This window comes from Diospyros lotus, chromosome 13 (genome assembly GCF_014633365.1).
Source record: "Diospyros lotus cultivar Yz01 chromosome 13, ASM1463336v1, whole genome shotgun sequence".
NCBI lineage: Eukaryota > Viridiplantae > Streptophyta > Magnoliopsida > Ericales > Ebenaceae > Diospyros > Diospyros lotus.
Window position 1 is genome coordinate 36253700 of NC_068350.1, and position 12611 is coordinate 36266310.

The following is a 12611-nucleotide window of genomic DNA, read 5'->3' on the forward strand; positions in this document are numbered from 1 at the left end:
ATAGATTGATCGACTTCACTTTATGTCATACCAAAGGACTAAATGACAGAATTGAAGCAACCAAACCAACACCGAGGAGAATGCTTCAAACCATATAAGGATCTTCGTAGGTGACGTACAAATCTAGACTCCCCTTGAGCAACAAATCCATGTGTTTTCTTCATATAGACCTCCTCTGAAGGTTGCCATGAAGAAAAGCATTATTGATATCTAGCTGATAAAGAGGCCATTACTGAATAGCTGCCATAACAAGGCCAAAAATGCAAACAAAAGCAATCTTATCCTCAGGGGAGAATGTATCACCATAATTGAAGCAAAAAATTTGAGTATAGCCCTTTGCAACCAACTGAGCTTTCAAATAATTAGTTGTGCCATCTAAACCAACCTTAACAATAAATATCCATCAACAACCTACAGTAGACTTTCTTGGAGGGAGAGGAACAAGATCCCATGTCATGTTTGCCAATAAGGCAAATTTCCTCCTTTATAGCATTGTGCCACCCAAGGTGAGAGAGTGCCTCTGCATTAGTCTTAGGAATAGAAATAGAAGAAAGAGCAGAGACAAAAGTAGAATAAATAGGTGACAAATGATGATAACTCACAAAATTATAAATAGGATGAGGATTTTGATCGAAACATGGATCGTGGCGAGTAAGAGCATCGATAGAATCAGAGGGAGATTGAAGAATGACACCATTTGGAGGAACATCATCATTTACAATAGGCAGTGGTGGAGGGTTGATAGGAGGTGTTGACGATGGCTTAGAACGACATTGATAAGTCTAAAAAAGAGTAAGAACACTGAATAAGGAATAGGACTAGAGAAGGAAAAGATGGGATAGGAAGTACCTTACGAAGAGAGGAGGAAGAGACAACAACAAAGAAGAGAAAAATGGGATATACTCGAAAAAGGTGACATCAGAAGAGAGAGTATATACTGACGCAACGTGTAGCGCGTGTGTAAAGAAAATACACAAAGAAACCCTTGAAACAATAAGTTTCAAGTACCCTTGAGAGAATAAACTTCTATGGCCAAAGCCGAACTCTTAACTAGGCGCAAGAACTAAAGTTGCTTGCTGGAAAAAACCAAACTGGTTTGCTGGAATTTATTAAATAATAAAACTGATTACAACCCCTAGATTTTAGGTATATTTATAGAGTTTGGCTAATCCATCTAATACTGGTAAATAAAATCCAACTAGAATCCTAATAGAAATAAAACCCTAACAAATATGAAATAGAATTAACATCGTAAAACATATGAAGTATTAAAATACTATTCCGCTACTGTTCTGGGCTGCCCGGTTTGGGTCGGGTCGGCCTTGGACTGGGTCTTGATTGGTAACCGCATTATATACAAAGATAGGTGAGTAACATTTGTAATTCTTCCGAAGACTAAGAGTAGCCTAGAAACATACATTTGATTAAGCGAGGAGACAATTTGTCACGACCAAGGGAAAGATGATGAATAAAACAAGTTGATCCAAAGACATGAGGGGGGATAGGATGCATGGGAATACGAGGGAAAAGTAAAGTATGTGGAATGATCTCATTCAAAACAAAGGATGACATGTGATTAATCAAATAACTAAAGGTGAGAATAGCCACATCCTAGAGGAAACATGAACATGCATGTGAAAAAGAAGTGTTCGTCGAATAGTCTCAATGAGATGACAATTTTTACATTCTGCCAACCATTTTGCTGACATAAATTTGTTCTTCAATGAATGTAACAATGTGGCCATTTGAAGGGAGATGGGAATCGGTGAAGCAAAGGCAATTGACTAAGGATTAAGATTTGGTTGCTGGTGGCAAATGGTGGCAACAGTAACAGCTGGTTAAGGATTATGGTTAGGGTTTTTGTGGCTTTAGTGGCTCTGATGCCATGTTTTGAAGAAGAGACAAAAAAGCATTTTATTTTATTCATGTGTTAAGTAAATATACTACTCTACAAAGTACAACTTAGGAAAACTAATATATAACCACCTAGATCTTCACCTCAATTTTTATTTACAACAACGGAAACAAATTGACTAAAATTACACACTGGTGGGGCTCTTACGTACTCATCATAGCATCAACTAATTAAATCTAACAAAACACCCATCTGAGCCCTTGTCTACACTCACCTCCAAGGATCTTTTCGGTTGGGAGAGTTTCGTACACATAGCTATTAGCAAGGATCTGACACTACTAAACTCGACCTCAAACTTCCCCTTCCTTAACCTGGAATGATATTAAAAACAAAGTGAGCCATAAGGCTCAACAAACATATTTGAAATAAAGGGGTATCATAGGAGATTGTGTCATGAAGGAATCGCCATGACTAGCCACAACAAGGCTTCCCACATGCATTTCCACGTCATACCATACATTATTGTACATATTCGCTACGCTTTATATCAGTGTCCCTATCATGTTCCAGGTTTGTATGAAACGTGTTCATAATTATGCAATTAGTCATTCGGCCCAATTCATATTGTATGTTGTGCACTGTTATACACATTCACGTTCACATTGTTTTTTGCTACATGTACCCCATAAGAGGTTTCATATCATAATGCAATACATGCACATGTTCAATAAAATACAAATAGCCCTTAGGCTCACACCTATCAATATGCTCAACAACACCACATGTAAAATCAAAGCCCATAATACTCATCAATCTTATGTCACCCTCTTTGGCATGATAGCACATGCCTAATCTGCCCGGACATCACGGGCACAACGATAGCAATGCCCTCGCTCAGAGGCCGAGGGAACAAATACCCATCATAAACCTCACTTGATAATCATAGATACAACAATGTTCTAAAAATCGGCCTAGGCGACAGCTGTGAATTTGGCCTAGTTGGCCCCCTAGGCATTGGTCTGATTAATTGGCCATTGCCAGTGCATAGGCGACCCAGGCGGCGCCTAGCTGCTTGGGACAGCTAATTTTTTACCTATCTCTCAGTCGTCTCCCTCTTCTCTAGCCTAAGGCCGCTGCTGCCTGAACGCCGCCGTCTCAACGCTACCAGTACCTCATCGCTACCTCCAACTCCATCGCGACCTCCTCACTGCCTCTACGCCATCACCGTCGTCAAGCTCCATCATTGCTGACGCGTCTTCGTTGACTTAAGCTCTATCTCCTCTACTCTTTCTCCGCCCTAGCCATCCTCACTTGTTGGCAGCTCGTGAGCTCAAGTGGGAGGGCCACTAGGTCGTGGTCTTCGAGCGCTACAATCGGATCCGCGGCATCTGGGTCTACGACCCCCAAGCTGCCCTAGCATCCCAGTTTATATATACATATATAAATTTCTATATAAAGTTTATATATTTATCTGTTTATATAAACATATATATAAATTTTTGATTTATATATATATAAGTTTTATTTATCTTTTTAACTTTGATTTATTTAAAAATAACATAAAATTACATTAATTTAAAAAAAAAAAAATAACAGTCCGCCTAGGCGTCCTAAGCGCTAGGCCCTAGTCTGGCGCCCGACTAGTGCCTAACGCCTTTTAGAACATTGATATACAATGTTATGCATGATCATATGCAACTCACACCATTGTGTAAATGCTAGGGTCTTTACATAGTTATGGGAATATTTGTTCAGTTCAAGGGCAAAAGCCCACATGTTCTATGTTATGTAAATCACATCATTGAGCCCATATTTGTACGTTTTCCCAACACATTTATAGCATAAGGCTTTAGCCCAATATTCACAAGTCAACATATTGATATTTGACATAATTCTAATGTACAATTATGAATCCCCCGTATGGGTAAGTATTTGTACCACGCTTCCCTAAGGTTATAAATAATGTCCCTTTTTTTGTACTCCGTCGATATCCAAATTATTGAGTGATCCGACATATTTAAAAATATTGAAGATTGACTGCCACTGCAAAACCCATAATGTTCATCAACCGTAATGAGTTTCCCCGACTCTCTAAGAACCTAACCCCACATTGGTTCGACATCATTTTCAAAGAAGTAGGGGCGATACAAAGCCCCGTAGCAGTTAGAATCGAATATCACCCAGAGTTATAGATTTAGTTTAAACCCATAATTCACAGACTCAACAACAACTTACATATTATAAAATGGTTACCATGCGTATTTATATAATTAATGCATGGAACCGAATCATGGCAAGAGAGATAATAAAATATGTAAAATAACGAGGACTTGCATAAGGGTCACAGAGCATGAAAAGTGGGTTAGGAACTTGCACGAAATGTAATAAAAAGGGGAACTTGCCTTTTGCTAAAACCAAGATGAGAAGAAGCACCCCTTGAGACTTGCTATCCACCCGTTGAATCTCCAATACCAATATCAATGGAAGAAGAATGAGAACAACAAGAAAAAGAAACAAGAAGAAGAGCAAGAAGACTTCTCAGGGAAGGAAGGGAAGAAAGAGAAATAAGGGGAGATAATGAAAGAAAAGGAATGAGGGGAGGAGTGGTCTACCACCCACTCTCCAACTACCCCTTTACACATTTACCATTTTGTCCCTCACCATGCACACACAAACTTTATGAGATGCCATTATGGTGGAAGAGAAGAGAAGAGAGAGAGTAAGGAGACAATGAAAAGAAAAGGAATGGGGGAGGAGTGGTCTACCACCCACTCTCCAACTACCGCCCTTACACATTTACCATTTTGCCCCTCACCATGCACACACACTTTATGAGATGCCATTATGGTGGAAGAGAAGAAAAGAGAGAGAGTAAGGAGACAATGAAAAGAAAAGGAATGGGGGGAGGAGTGGTCTACCACCCACTCTCCAACTACCCCCTTACACATTTACCATTTTACCTTTAACTTTATCACACTCAACTTGTATGACAAGCCCTCTTTAGACTTTTCATAATTCATTCTTTTTTATTAAATAAAATATACAAATTTTATGAACATGGGCCCAATGCCCATTTCACTAGCCCAACTCAACGGACCAAACATATTCTTAGGCCCAATGGGCTTCACAACTATACTTCAAATAAAACACAACAAACTTTACCCTTGGCCTCAACTCAAATTTTAAGGTCCAATCCATTAAATTAAACCCAACACAATATCATATGGACTTAAACCCAATTGGCAACTTCTTGTTAGCAACACAAAATATTTTCCCCTTAATTTGGCTTCTAAATCAATACTCAAAATAATTTCAACATTTAATTTAATAGAGGCAAAAATTTCTATGCCTTAAAATAAAATTAATAAGCGCCTAGACCCATTAGCGGGTTGTTACAATTTCTCCCTCCCTTAAAGGAATTTCGTCCTCGAAATTCTCACCTAACCGATCAAATAACTGAGGAAGGGTACATCTCACTTCCTTCCTGGCTTAAACACGCAACACATTCCAAGAAAATCTATGCCACCTCACAGCTTACACTGGAAACTTGTCATCTATCATTGTCCCTTTACTATGGTGTTCTTAGCCCAATTGGCATCCAATTGCTAGACCTACCCCAATCACTACCTGGCATGCCTATGTGTACAGAACTTATCCCAACCTCTGCTCTGATATCAACTATAACAACCTAGATTTTCACCTTAATTTTTTTTTTTATTTACAATAACGGAAGCAAATCGACTAAAATTACACATTGAAATTGTAACGACCGGCTAGTGAGTCTAGGCGCTTATTAATTTTTTTGTAGAGCATTGAAAATTTTGCCTCTATTAAATTAAATGTTGGAATTATTTTGAGTATTGATTTAGAAGCCAAATTAAGGGAAAAATATTTTGTGTTGCTAACAAGAAGTTGCCAATTGGGTTTAAGTCCATATGATATTGTGTTGGGTCTAATTTAATGGATTGGGCCTTGAAATTTGAGTTGAGGCCAAAGGTAAAGTTTGTTGTGTTTTATTTGAAGTATAGTTGTGAAGCCCATTAGGCCTAAGGATATATTTGGTCCTTTGAGTTGGGCTAGTGAAATGGGCATTGAGCCCATGTTCATAAAATTTGTGTATTTTATTTAATCAAAAAGAATGGATTATGAAAAGTCTAAAGAGGGCTTGTCTTATAAGTTGTGTGTGATAAAGTTAAGGGTAAAATGGTAAATGTGTAAGGGGGGGTAGTTGGAGAGTGGGTGGTAGACCACTCATTCCCCCATTCCTTTTCTTTTCATTGTCTCCCCTTATTTCTCTCTCTTTCCTTCCTTCCCCGAGAAGTCTTCTTGCTTTTGTTCTTGTTTCTTTTCCTTCTTCTTCTTCTTCTTCTTCTTCTTCTTTCATTGATATTGGTATTGGAGATTCAAGGGGTGGATAGCAAGTCTCAAAGGGTGCTTCTTCTTCTCATCTTGGTTTTAGCAAAAGGCAAGTTCCCCTTGCACTTTTATTACATTTCATGCAAGTTCCTAACCCTCTTTTCATTATCTTTGACCCTTATGCAAGTTCTTGTTATTTTACATATTTTATTCCCTCCCTTGCCATGATTCGGTTCCACGTATTAATTATGTAAATACTCGTGGTAACCATTTTATAATATGTAAGCTGCTGTTGAGTCTGTGAACGGTGGGTTTAAACTAAATATGTGACTTTGGGTGATATTCGATTCTAACTGCTACGAGGCTTTGTATCGCCCCTACTTCTTTGGAATGATGTCGAACTAATGTGGGGTTAGGTTCTTAGAGAGTCGGGGAGACTCGGTATGGTTGATGAACATTATGGGTTTGGCACTAACAATCTTCAATATTATTAAATATGTTGGATCGCTTAATAATTTGGGTATTGACGGGGTTCGAAAAAAGAGACGTTATTTATAACCTTAGGGAAGCATGGTACAAATACTTACCCATACGGGGGATTCATAATTGTACGTTAGAATCTTGTCAAATATCAATATGTTGACTTGTGAATATTGGGCTATAGCCTTATGCCATAAATGTGTTGGGGAAACGTACAAATATAGGTTCAATGATGTGATTTGCATAACGTGAAACATGTGGGCTTTTGCTCTTGAACTAAATAAATATTTCCATAACAGCTATGTAAAGACCATTGCATATACATAATAGTGCAAGTTGCATATGATCATGCATGACATTGTATATATGATTATCAAGTAAGGTTTATGATGGGTATTTGTTCCCTCGGCCTCTGAGCGGGGGCACTTCTATCGTTGTACTGGTGATGTCCGGACAGGTTAGGCGTGTGCTGTCATGCCAAAGAGGGTGACGTATGATTGATGAGTATTATAGGGTTTGATTTTGCATGTGGTGTTCTTGAGCATATTAACTGGTATGAGCCTAAAGGCTATTTGTATTTTGTTGAGCATATGTATGTGTTGCATTATGATATGAAACCTCTCATGGGGGTACATGATTGCAAAAAACAATGTGAACATGAACGTGTATAACGGTGCACGACATACAATATGAATTGGGCCGAATGACCAATTGTATAATTATGAATACGTTTCATACAAATCTGGAAAATGATAGGGGCATTGATATAAAGCGTAGTGAATATGTACAATAATGTATAGTATGACGTGGAAATGTATGTGGGAAGCCTTGTTGTGGCTAGTCGTGGCGATTCCTTCATGACATAATCTCTTATGTGCCCCTTTATTTCAGATATGCTTGCTGAGCTTTGTGCCTCATTTTGTTTTTAACATCATTCGAGGTTAAGGAAGGGGAAGTTCGAGGTCGAGTTTAGTGGTGTCAGATCTTGCTGATAGCAATGTGTATAGGACTCTCCCCGACCGAAAAGATCCTTGGAGGTGAGTGTGGACAGCGACTCAGATGGAGTGTTTTGTTAGATTTGATTAGCTGATGCTATGATGAGTATGTAAGAGCCCTTCCAATGTGTAATTTTAGTCAATTTGCTTTTACTATTGTAAATAAAAATTGAGGTGAAGATTTGGGTCGTTATATAATAACTATGTACAAGGCTAAGCTTGTACAACACTATAGAGCTAACAATATGCATTAGGGCTATTAGCAGAAAAAATTCAAACATTTTTGTGTTTTTATCCAAAAGTTTCAATTTTGGCAATAATGTTTCAATTTGATTAATTGGTTTCAATTTTATCTACAATCCGAATTCGATTTGTCGGCGTCCAAGACCCGTTGACGTGGCATGCCACTTGGCATTTTAAAATATTTTGAGTGGGCCTCACATGCACGTGTTAAAAAAGGCTATTAGCACAAAAAATCCAAACTTTTTCGCATTTTTGTGATTTTATCCAAAAGTTTCAATTTTGGCAATAAGTTCTCGATTTAATCAATTGGTTGCAATTTTATCCACGACTTGGATATTATTCGTCGGCGTCTAAGACCCATTAACGTGGTATGCCACCTGACATTTTGAGTGGGCTTTACATGCACACGTGTAAAAAAAAAAAAAAAAACTAAAATAATATTAAATATATGTTATATATATATGTGTGTGTGTGTTATAGATCGATCGTTGTCGTGGCTGTTCACCGTCCTCCTTCATCGCCGTCACTGTCATTGTCTTCCACTTGCTTCTTTCTCTCTGTGCATATATATATATTTAATATTATTTTATTTTTTATTTTTTTACACGTGCATTTGGGACCCACGCAAAGTGTTTTAAAATGCCAGGTAGCGGGTCGTGGATATCTCTTGAATCGGATCCAGGGTTGTGGATAAAATTGCAACCAATTGATCAAATCGGGATCTTGTTGCCAAAATTGAGACTTTTGGATAAAATCGCAAAAACGTGAAAATTTTGGATTTTTCGTGCTAATAGGCCTATTTTTTTACACGTGCATGTGAAACCCCACTTAAAATGTTTTAAAATGCCAGGTGGCATGCCACGTTAGGGGGTCTTGGACGCTGACGAATCGGATTCAGGTCGTAAATAAAATTGCAACTAATTGATCAAATCGAGACCTCATTGTCAAAATTGAAACTTTTGGATAAAAACGCGAAAAGGTTTGGATTTTTCATGCTAATAGGGCTATGCATTATGATAGCCTTACAAAATACATCACCATGGATAGAGATGATTGGAGAGCTAAAATCCATAAAACCAGCCCCACATAGCGGGATTTTGGCTTGAATTGTTTGTTATTGTTTTATTTTATATTATCTCAGGTTCCATTTTCCTGATTTCTACATAAAATATTTTTAGTAATTTTATTTTGGTTACTTTTTGTTTTCAAAGATGACTCCACATTGTGGGATAAGGCCCTATGCTGCTGTTGCCGTTTTATGTTTTCAAAATCCTATTGTTGTATATTTTTAGGGAAATAGAAGAAGTGCTGGCTTTACAGATGAAGAGAGACAGTCATTCAAGTCAAATTTCTTGTCTAAAGGTTTTGTTGATACCTTTAGAGAGCAGCATCCTGGTGTTGTTGGTTATACATACTGGGGTTACAGGCATGGTGGACGCAAAACAAATAAAGGTAATTTTGATTTGCAAATTGTTTGGTTTGGCTATTATACAATTCGTAATGATTTGCTCAAAGTGTTTTCATGGGAACCTTATGGATGAGCAGGCATTGATGTTACAATTTTATGTATTTTGTTATGACTTTTACCTGGGCATTCATTAAAGAAGATTTTTCCATACAAAAAGTAACTTCTGAGCGTCAATCATTGACATAACTCAGAGTCTGAAGATTTCATTTTGTTGCATCAAATAGGGAATAATTTTATTAAAATCAAAGGCCCTTTCAGTTTCAGAAAACATTTTCTAGTTTTTTACTCCAATTTTAGAACTAAAAACGTCCTAATGTTTTCCTGTTTTAAAAAGTCATAGCGTTCATTTTTAGAAAATTTAAAAAACATAAAAAAAAGAGATGTTTTCTAATTCATAATATAAAGTTAAAAAATTAGAAAACTGAGTTTTCTATTTTCTAATGGGAGATACAATTATGCAATAGAAAAATGCAGTTGGAAAACAGAAAATGTTCTATATAACTTAGCAGGCCCTAATATTTGAATATGAAGAAGTTATACTTACAAGTGCATATCTTGTCTCTCACATTACTGTTCTAGTTCCTTTTGAACTAGCTTTGCCCTTGCGAACTGTGCTAGAAAGAACACTTTTTGCCAGTATCAACTCAAAACAATCACAGGATAGACTAACAAATCATTTTGCTCCATAGACATTAAAGTTTATATTCTGAAAGGGAGAGTGATTATCTTTTCCTGGTATAAGGTGCTTTAAATATTTTGTTTTCCTGCACTGGCTGGCTGAGACTCAGCTTTGTAAAGCCCACATGCAGAGATGCTAAAAAGGTTAAAGAAAGAAGAAAAGAAAACCATGCAATTTATTAGACATGATATTGAATTCCAAGAAATTTTCTTGTTTATTGCTTAATGAGTTAAACCAAAGACTTAACGTGATATTGTGTGTACCAATTTTATTCAATGTGAATCTCCTACTGGAAACTGTTCATATACCCAATTACTTGTGCTTTCTTTGGAACAAGAGATGTGCAATTGGAAGGAACATGTAAGTGATAAAAAATTTTCTTTTAGGAGAATGGAGTTGTGTTTCCTTCGGTTTTTTGGTTAGACAAGAAGGAAGAAGGAACTCGATCATTGGTTTGCCATTGTACTTTGGAGTTTTGACACAAGGTTCTTAATGAAAGGGCAAATATGTAAAAAATAAGCTTCTTACTTACCCTTCCCTTTCAACATTATTAGCCAAAGATATATAGGGATTTTGGGAAGTGAGCAACATCTCCCCAGGGTTAATTGCATATGCAAGATTGAATGTGCCTTTTCTTCCACACCTTACTTTTCACAGAGTTAAATGTACAGTGGACCAATTGTGCTTTAAAATTTTGCCAATCCTTCTTTATACCATAACTTCCTGAATGAGACTTTACTTATTTTGTTGCATAAAAGAGAAGTTATGTGAATGAATTTGTTGGGTCACAGTAGGAAGAGCCTTTCATTTGTTAGTTTCATTATTCTGGTGCTGATTTCTGGGCATGATCGCCTTGGGGTATGGTTGATACCATTTCCTATCTTCTCCATCTTATCTTATTACTTGTTCATTCAACATGAACCAGGATGGCGGCTTGACTACTTCCTAGTCTCTGAATCCGTGGCCGACAAGGTTCACGACTCTTACATTCTCCCAGATGTTACTGGCAGTGATCACAGTCCTGTTGGCCTCATTCTCAAGCTCTAGGTTTTGAAATCTGCTCGAGTTGTTTAGCCAAAGACACACGCAAAATATTGGCAAAGCATAATCTGAGGGCCTGGAGAAATTCTTAAAGAATGAACCTACCTGGATCTTTGCAGTTTTTTGGCAGCAGTTGTTGGTCAGTAGAGATTTGAGCTACGCATACGAGTCCAGGAGCAGGAATTTTGAGACTCAAAATTGTGTTGGAATTTAAAAACATTGCTCAATACAGATTTATTTGAGAGCCCAGCTCACCGGGGGCTTCCTTCCTTGCTGATATGCACTGTTATAGAATTGAGGAATGTTGTGTTTTGTTCATCTAGGATCATGTCACATGCTAGATGTTGAGGAGGAAATGCTACTGCTGAAGCTAATTTCTTCATGTAATTTAAATGTTTTACATTGTCATTGACAATGCATAGGCATAGGCTTTGCCATGCATTCTGAATCTGTAATCAAAAGCCCCCCTTTTTTTGTGTATCTGTGAATAACAGGTGACGGTGATGTTGGGTTTGTATTTGGTGCTTTCATGCCAATTTAGGGAAATGTTCTCATAGTGGATCTTCTGGAAGTTATTTATTATTTATTAACTAGTTAGACATAGGGATGAGAATTGGTCAATAAATGGGTCTTATTTACCTATTTATAGTTAAAATAATTATAAAAAATTCATATTTTGAGTCAGATATAATTTATTTGAACACTTATTAAAATAAACCATAGTTACACATTTAAAATTAAAATAAGTTTGAAAATTTGATATTTGAAATATATAGATACAAGACATATGTTGAATATTTACTAAATATACGTGCAAATAGATAAATAAACAACTTATTATCATCTCTTAAAATTAATGTTGTAATTGAGCCAAGTTTAGCAGAGTAAAGTTAGGGAAAAAAAGGAGTGAGTTTAAAAATTTGTTTAAGCTCCAACTTGTTAAGGATTTATTGACCTTGAGCTCGAGTAACTCGTTTAATATGATAAATGAACTTTTAGCAAGCTACTTAAGAAGGAATTTTAGAATTCGCACTAGTAAGTTGTGGATTCGATTCCTTGTCATGCGCAGTGAAGCAAAATCTCTACTTGTGATTTACTTCTTTTGTCGAAATTGAGGGCACGAGCAGTAGGGGACTATGCAAAGGACAATAATATCAAGAAAGAATTTGTTAGAAACTGAGAAAAAAAATAAAAGAACAACATAAAAGGATGGTGGAGGTGATGACAAAAACGATGACAATGCAAAAAGGAGGCATCAACGACGAGAGAGATGGACGATAGAAACAATGAGAGTGGTGGAGAAGGATGGTGTCGATGGCGAGAATGGAAAGGAGGCGACGATGATGATTCGACAATAAGGGGGATAATGTTGGAGCCAGCATTGACAGGAAGGGGATAGATTATGGAGGTGGTTGAGACGACCAAAGGTTAAATATGTTTAACAAATAATGAAAAAAAAAGGAGAAAATTTAGGATTAAATCTAAATTAAGCTT

General features: G+C 37.0%; 1 protein-coding gene across 7 annotated transcripts in view; it reads left to right on the top strand.

Moving 5' to 3' along the window:
• LOC127788557 (DNA-(apurinic or apyrimidinic site) endonuclease, chloroplastic) overlaps window positions 1-11673 on the top strand; it is a 31602-nt gene extending 19929 nt beyond the window's left edge. For 5 of the 7 annotated variants that reach the window (XM_052316990.1, XM_052316989.1, XM_052316992.1 and 2 more), the window contains 2 exons: window positions 9222-9381; window positions 11002-11673. In XM_052316990.1, the coding sequence (XP_052172950.1) occupies window positions 9222-9381; window positions 11002-11123 (282 nt within the window). In that variant the 3' untranslated portion in view covers window positions 11124-11673. Of the gene's footprint in view, window positions 1-7582; window positions 7729-9221; window positions 9382-11001 lie in introns of those variants that run through there. The other 2 variants (XR_008020421.1, XM_052316993.1) reach the window with 2 other exon arrangements.
• The last annotated feature ends 938 nt before the right edge of the window (window positions 11674-12611 follow it).